Source organism: Poecilia latipinna, unplaced genomic scaffold, assembly GCF_001443285.1.
Source record: "Poecilia latipinna isolate Pla-1442-1.1 unplaced genomic scaffold, P_latipinna-1.0 Scaffold837, whole genome shotgun sequence".
NCBI lineage: Eukaryota > Metazoa > Chordata > Actinopteri > Cyprinodontiformes > Poeciliidae > Poecilia > Poecilia latipinna.
Genome location: NW_015113453.1, coordinates 272,570 through 280,707, shown reverse-complemented (window position 1 = coordinate 280,707; position 8,138 = coordinate 272,570). Strand labels below are relative to the sequence as shown.

General features: G+C 41.2%; 1 protein-coding gene across 2 annotated transcripts in view; it reads right to left on the bottom strand.

The window, feature by feature from the left end:
• Positions 1-8,138, bottom strand: part of fam222ba (family with sequence similarity 222 member Ba) — a 54,476-nt gene that overhangs the window by 12,866 nt on the left and 33,472 nt on the right. For both annotated transcript variants that reach the window (XM_015047639.1, XM_015047640.1), the window contains exon 2: positions 4,203-4,330. In XM_015047639.1, the coding sequence (XP_014903125.1) occupies positions 4,203-4,284 (82 nt within the window). In that variant the 5' untranslated portion in view covers positions 4,285-4,330. The remainder of the gene's footprint in view (positions 1-4,202; positions 4,331-8,138) is intronic.

The window sequence follows — 8,138 nt, the reverse complement described above, 5'->3', positions numbered from 1 at the left end:
AAAATGAGGTTGATAGGTTTAATTTATCGTGCGATTAATTGATTTATCATTTACAGCAACAGGCCTACTTGCACTCTTTCATCACCCCTGTCACCTTTAACAGAACCTGACTCTCTTGTTTGACAAAATCTGGATTGTTTTATCCTCGTTAAGTTGATTTGGATAAAAGCATTTGCAAAATACAAAACTGTCAACTAATTGGTTTACATCATGGAACAAAGAAAGAAAAAGACTGATTTCTCGTGATGATCTCATGAAACCTCTTTTCCATGTGTGAAACAAAGTAGTGATTCTTGGTTTTCCCCTGAAATTTTGCTAAAATCCTGAGGTGGGATTCCTGTGAAAGCATGTATGATCTTAACTGTGTGTATGACATTAAATCCCTATTCAGTACAAATAAGATGGAAACAAAAGACTGACAAAGTGAATTACAGTGGAAAATGATCATGCTAGTGGCTTGACATGTTACCGCCTTAAAATATGCAACAGAGTGGACAAATCATTCCCCAAAGTCAGCCTTTAACTGTGACTAAAATGGATCTCTTGCTGGTTAGATCAGCAAAAACTCCTGTCGGCAGCCGATATATCCTCTACCAAACAAATGTAGCTCATTAGAAATAACCTGAAACCTGGATTATTTGAAGAGCTACGAGCATGAAGGGAAGGTTAATGAGGAATACGGGGGAAAACATGTTGGTGACTGCTAGTGGCATGGAGAATATTATCTCTCAGATCTCCAGCTAAGTACGTTGCCAAGGAGGAAGCGGGGGGAAAAAAGGGCCCACTCTGGCCAAGCGCTAATTATCCCACTGCTAGAGAGCTGATTGGAACACAAGTGCACAGTCAGCAGGCACTAATTAGGGTTTCTTTTATTCAAACTACTGTTTTTATTGAGAAAGGTTTAAGCAGCAGGGAAGCGGGAGCTCGTGCTGCTGGAAATTGCAGTTTTCGCACATGAGCAGGAAATTAGAACTGAAGGCTCTGTGTCAAATTAAACAAGTGGTATTTTTTTGTTTGTGGGTAGAGGAGGAGGGGGCATTTCACATGAAACCTCTTCCTGCCTACTTTTTGTACTTTTGAGGAAGCTGATACCAATAGAGCAATATAATCTTTATAAATAAACAAGACCAAGAAGGGGAAAAAATAGTTGGTCGATCAGTAGTCCCTAAGAAGCGGCCCAGCTGCGTTCCATTTGTTCTGCCTATAAGAACCGAGGAACAAGAGCCACTTCAAGGCTCTCGAGTCTTCCTGAGAGGAAAATGGGCCGTTTTCTTCACTTGATATACTCCTCCGACAGCCTTTACACTTTACAGCCATCATCTGTTAACAGTCACTCCCTGATGATAAATAGAGCAGTTGCTCTGGCCTTGTCTCTGACAGCAGCCCACAAGCTTGTAACTTTAAACGACTCTCACGTCCCCAGATTCAGTCGCAGCACAAGAGGCCGGCTGGTCGGCCGAGCGACGCGGAGCACTTAGAGCAAAGGGTTCAACAACAAGATTCATTTGCTGATTCAGTCTGTTTTAAAACCTGCTGGCAGTTTTGGTTCACACATTTTCCTCTGCAAGTAAGAGATGAGAAGTCTGAGCAAAGAGCACGTTGTTAAACCCTGCAATCTTTTGTGCCTACATGTTTATGAATCAATGTTCCCTTTTGTAGGAGAATCATGTCTCGTCTTACTACCTAGTCATTTGCCCTCTCTAAGGGAATCTTCTCCAACAAGCACCTCAAATTCAGGCCTCAGCCAATTTTTTATTTTTTTTATATAATGTCAGTAAATTATACATTTCCAAGTGTCGACAGCACCTGGTGACCTCCAATCGAACTCGATTTGCTTTGAGTCTTAAAAATCTTGGTTTAATCAAAATCTGAGCATCGGACTTTACCACGAATCCAAAGTAATTTAAGTCCATTGGAGAATTGAGGTGAACATTTTTACTGATCATCAACGAGAGACTGAGTTATGTGGACTGAGAACGAAGATGCTAACACAGCGGACGCGAGCTACAGGTGCTGGGTCTGACGCCGCACAATAGCTCTGAGTGAACCGAATTTTTCTTAGGCTCTTTGATAAAACAATTAAGAGCGAATGAAACGGGATCCGTGTCTTTTCATGTAGCAGCGTCTGTTTGAACAGATGAAAAGGGGAGAGCATTATAAAAGTAAAAGGGACGGAAAAATGGTAAAAGGGACGGAAAAAGAAATTGCACTTCTTGGAATCGCCGCGCTACTCGCATCTCTCACTCCATCACGTAAATGCATTACAGTGTTGGGCAAGAAAAAACAAAATGAACTCCAGTTGTGCTCAGATGTGTCTTGGTGTGTCAGAAATGAAGAAAGAGCAGAGAAACAGTCTGGGCTGATGGCTGCGCCGTGTCACAGGGCTGCCTGAGAGAGGCAACAGACGCCGGCACTTAGCAGACTCCCTCATGCTCGCTGATCTCCTGGGGGTTGGCTGATTACTGTGATTCTGAAATTACAGTCTTGATGAGCGGGAGCATTTCAGAAAAAAAAAATAAAAAAAAAAAAATGCTGGAATGGAATAGAAATGGGTCAGGCTGGGACTGAGCTTCCACTCAAACTTGGATGGGAAGAAAAGGAGACTGTGATAAGGTGAAGCTGGAAAACGTAAAGGATCGTAATCATTTTGGTTTTATTGTGATATGATCAGACGTTTCTTTGATGAAACATACGTTTATATATAATGACGAACTTTAAGGCCATACTTTGAAAAAAATAAAGAATAAAGTCATAATATTAAGAGAATAAAGCCATGTGAAAATAAAGCTGGAAAAATATGAGAATAAATTGATATTTCAAGAAAATCGTCAGTTTTAGGAGAATAGAGTCATAATATTCCACAAATAAAGCTGAAATAATAAGGATAAAGTCATAATATTTCAAACCCAAAGTTACACAAGAATAAAGTAATAATATAAGAATAAAGTTGTTATGACTTCGTTCTCATATTGTGACTTTATTCTCGTACAATTTTATTCTTGTAATTTAATTTTAACCCTTTCATGCATGAATGATGATACTTTGTGTCAGGATTTTTTCCAATTTTTTTTTTTTATTTTAAGGCAAAAAAAAAAAAACTTAGGAAAAATATTTGTAAAAAAATATATATTTTTTAGGTGATCAATTGTAATTTTCTCCAAATACAAAGTTATTTGAAAAATACATCAGCAGTATTGTTCTCTAGGGGTTATCTGACATCAATATTATTTTTTTTTTACCTGCCAGAGTCGTCTACATTAGAAGGAGAGACCGGGTCGGTCGGCGTGCTTTTTTTGTCTGTTAGCCATGTTGGATTTAACCAAATAATAATAATAATTTCTTGCATTTGCAGCTGATGGCCAGTCATTGATGGTGTATTTAATGATGCATTAGTGTCCACTTCAGTGGTCTGTGTGCCTTTATAACATAAAAATCCACAAGAAGCACAAAATAATGGCTTTTAGACAGTTGTCCGCTGTAGTGACCACTATGCATGAAAGGGTTAATATTACCTTAGCATGACCATAATACTCTGTCATAATATAGAAATTAAACCAAAAAAGCAGTAATTTTTGCAAGCAGTTCAAAATAAAACTTCAACACTTCATTCGTTTTGATTATGCGTTCACCACTCGCCAAGAGTCAGCCTCTGCTCTTAGTGACCTTAGCTTCTCCATTTGCACTGCTGGCTGGTAATGCTCAAAAGTCTCTAGTTTGTCAGCAGTCGGGTAGTAAAACTCAAACACATTTAATTCAGCTGGCAGGCACTGACAAGTCTGCTGTTAAACCAGGGCAGCAGATTGCATCTTAAATTCATTCGCATTACAAGATCAGCGGGGCAAAACCACTCAGCCGCAATCTGTCTGCAAGTCTGACAGTAACCGACTCTTCCTGATGGTGAAAATTAGGCGAGATGGCTGTGTTTAACACTCTGCCGCGACGGCTGCGTTCTGGTAAAGCACGCAGGGCCACGCTGTTGTGACAGACACGTCTTCGCGGGGGACGAGGGAGAGGGGCGGGGAGCTAGTTCATCAGCAAATTAATGGCGCAGTTCATCCTAATTTCCCTTGACAGATTTGCGCTCGAGAACAAAAATATTCCCCCGCGAGTGGGGAAAAAAAAAAAAAAGAGCTGGAGATGTGGAATTTTATCTGCTTGCATTATGATTGTGATTTTGTGTGTGTCCTGAGATCAGTACTTACATTTCTGCGGTCCAGTGTTCATCTGCGTGTGGGGGAGAAGCTGGAGGGGGAGGTCACCTGGCCCTGGCAGACAGGCCAGCATTTCACACAGACACTAATGCAACATGGGACACGCACTTCTCCTCACACTGCACACAGAGAGAGAGAGGGGGGAGAGGTCAGACATAACTGCGAGGCAGCACATGGTGCGTGGCGATACAGAGCCTGGGTCTGGACTAATAGAAGTCTGGAGCTGCTCCCTGGAGGCACAGGGCCGGGGAGGACATAGTTAGCTTTCAATTAGAAACTGATTCACACCTGCAGCATCAGGTAAGGTGACATTTGAAGCCAATAACAACTTCAATTAAACATCAAACAGCTGAAGTGAAACGGGCAGACTGGGCCTGAGGGACTGGCTGTTTTAAATCGACCCAGTCTGCCCGCCTTCTCCTTCGACTCGCCCTGCATGCAAGCTAGTCAGACCCCGCTACCTGCGCTTTACCTCTGCACCCGGCGCAGACCACGGCGGGAGAAATCACTCACTCAGGTAGATCGTCCGGCAAAGTTTCCACATCTTCAACAGACTTCAGTGGATTTTATTTGGTTTCTGCGCATTTGTGATCGCCGCCCTCAACTTTGACACCCCTCAATAAATTCTGCTGGAGCCAGTTTCCTTTAGAGGTCGTCCAATCAATAAACTGAAGGTTTTAGGCGAGGTTTAAAACAGTACGAGTGTTTGGAAAACTTAACACTATATCCAGGGTTAGTACACGTTTCCCACAGTAAAATTCAAGAACTTTCTAAGCATTTTGAAGGTAAATTTTCACACCTTTCCAGCACCACACAACAGTACGAGTGAACTAAAATAAAGTGTCAATTCATTATCATGCGATACAATTAATTACTGTGATAATATTTTATACTGTACACCAGGGACAAAATAAGCTAACATATAACCAACTTATAATCTCTCACAACTCAATGGTCTAGAAGAGTTACAAAAAAATCTAATAAATATTCCCGCAAATGGAAATAATTTTGGAAATTTTAACTGACTAAAAACAAGAGAAACTGTCGGATTTCAGTTCAGGTAGTGAGAAAAAAAAAAATGTGTGTCTTTATCTTCAAATATCTACTTTCAACTACAAATAACGCTAAAACCTTAAAAACACCTACTTTGAAATTCAAGCATTTATGAAACTTTCAAGCCTCCAGTCAAACCCAAAAATGTCTCCATCATGAAACATTGCAGCATCATGAAGTGGCGATACCTTTGCTCAAAAAGGAAGCTGATGAAAAGATGAATGGAGCTTAATACAGAGCAACACTGGAAGCAAACTTGTTAGAAGCTGCAAAAAGCTTGAGACTTATCCACAAGTAGCCAGGTCTGCAGTCAAACGAATATTTCCTCCACGTAGTTTTAAAAATGCTGCACACCCACAGCGTCCGTCTCAGGCGAGTTTCCATCCACATAAACCCACACGAATCTGCCTCAGTGTTTTAAACATGCCAAACAGGTAGGGGGCAGTGTAGCACAACGCTAAAACCTGTCAGCCAATCAGATTGCTTCAGAACAACCAAACTTCCTGTTAGGAATTAAACATGATGCTCATTTGTGTGGACAGATACTTTTAAATAGTGTATTAGAATCTAAAGCTAAACACCATGTCGATTGGGAGTTGTGCTAAAACATATGTTTATATATTGGTGCATTATTTGTTTCAGACTAATGCGCAAGACCGTAAAAATCTCTTCTTATGTACACAACGCCAACACAAATATGGAGCTTTCTCATACCTCCACTGTTTTCAGTGATGCGACAGAAAGATGTGGATGAAAGGCCAAAACGCATAAAACTGAATTTCTTTTCCCAGATATCCAGCTAGGCCCAAGGAGGAGGTTCCTGTTCCAGCTGATCAACAACTCTAAACATATGGGTGGGTGGCGTGTCAATATTACATCATCAACAGTAAGGAAAGCACAGAGACGGTGGGATCCTCTAAAGGGCAGATTCTATGCATTTAGATTTCATTTTTAGGATTGGAAAACGTTTGCATTTGCTTGAGAGAATATTTCTGAAAGACCTGGAGGATCTCCAGATCTAAAAGAGACCTTTGTTTTAGGGACATAAAATCAGTGGAGTTAACGTCAGGAAAATAGAGGACAGCTGTAGCTCCTATAAATGTCAGCCACGTCGTACAATAACTCGGTACGGGAAGGAAAGCCGAATAGTTAGCCATGCTCCACTTGGCTTGCCGCTGTATTCCAAACACAACAGATGCTTGCTTAATCAGCACCGGGAGAACAGTCAGGGAGCAAATTAAGTCTACAGAGTCCGTGCCCTCCCCGTTAGCTGTGTGGCATCAGAGGAGGGCGGCAAGTGTGCGCAGACAAAAAGCTTCTATGAGAGAGGCAATTACCAACAAAACAACCTTGGCATGCCTGCCTGCCGCATGGTGATGGCTTAAAAGTGTCTTCCCACCCGCAGGGAGGATAGACAAGAGGAGGAAAGAGTGACAAAGCCAGAGAGAAAGGTGGCAAGACTGAAAGACGGGTGGCTCCAAAAGAAAAAAAAAAAAAAACAGGAGCTCAAAAAGGTCAGGATGACAACTCATTTAAATCCTCCCAGTGAGAGAAGAAAAACAAGGCTTAATGAAGCTGCCAGTAATACACAGATACCTGAGGGCGTTGCACCTCGGGGTGCAGCAGGGGCACAGTGGCAAAGGGGAGGCAGGGAGAAAATGGTGGGTGGTTAGCAGTGGGTGGCGGAGCTGCCGTCTTCAGACGGATCTGGGAGCCTTGGAGGTGCTGCATCACCTTCTCCGTTCCCCTGATCCTCCGCCGCTCCAGCCTGGACGGCCATATGGCGGCGATCCCTGCCCTCGATACGGCGCGTCACCATGCATTAACACTAATTGGCCTGATATGTTATTCTTTTTTTTTCCCCCTCCGGCCTTGGAGGGGTTTTTAGGTACACGGAGCCTTGATGTCAGCAGGCAGGATTTCCAGCACTCGTTTATCTGGTTGCCAAGATTTTGCACAAAGATAACAGCAATCTCTCTGACAACAGGCAGATTCAGGGGTGGAGGAGAGCGGAGTATCAGACGGATCAGAGTCTGTTTTTCAAAGCTTCCAGAAGCGAAAAAAGAAAAACAAAACAAAAAAAAACTGTCGCACAGCAGAAATGATGCGGGGACGGAATACAAAATGGTAACGTCTCTACCGGCAATCCAAGGAAAAAACGCGTTTATCGTATCGTTTATCATTTATCGTGAAAATTTGATTTAATGTCTCAAAATATTTCCAACAGTATGGTCAAAAATGCTATCGTTTGCTCCACGACAGCATCAATAAACAGCAAATTTAAAAATATGATTAAATGCAGCAACTTTGTGCAGCTTAGTGATATTAATCACACTTTTAATTAAGCGGCATCCTGAGGAAACCCATTTCTAATAGGAGTTAGGGGTGAGCAATACTCAACTTTAATTATGATATTTTAATATTGTATTGTAACTCTGTGTCACAGCAATTACAACCCCACAAACAAATACTGCTCTTAAAAACATTCCTGTTTATAATGTGCTACTTCAGAACAGCAGCCACATAAAGAAGGCTTTGCATCATTAAACTAAACATATTTACTGATTTGTCATTTTTTAGCTGTATTGCTATTTATTGACACTTTCATTAAAAAAAAAGAAAAAAAAAAAAAAACAGCTGAGAAAATGCAAAAAAAAAAAAAAAATCTCGAAAAAAAAGACAGTTTTTGGGGTTTTTAAACATCACTGATTGGAAATTATGGCGACGAAGAATCAGAACTACCATCGTGATAATCTTATATAATCTTATAATATTTTCAAGAACTGCATTTGTGTTTGTGGTCTATGAATGTTGTGACATGGAGTCACAGCCACACAGTTACAAATAAATAAATTAATCTGGCTTTTGTTTTAT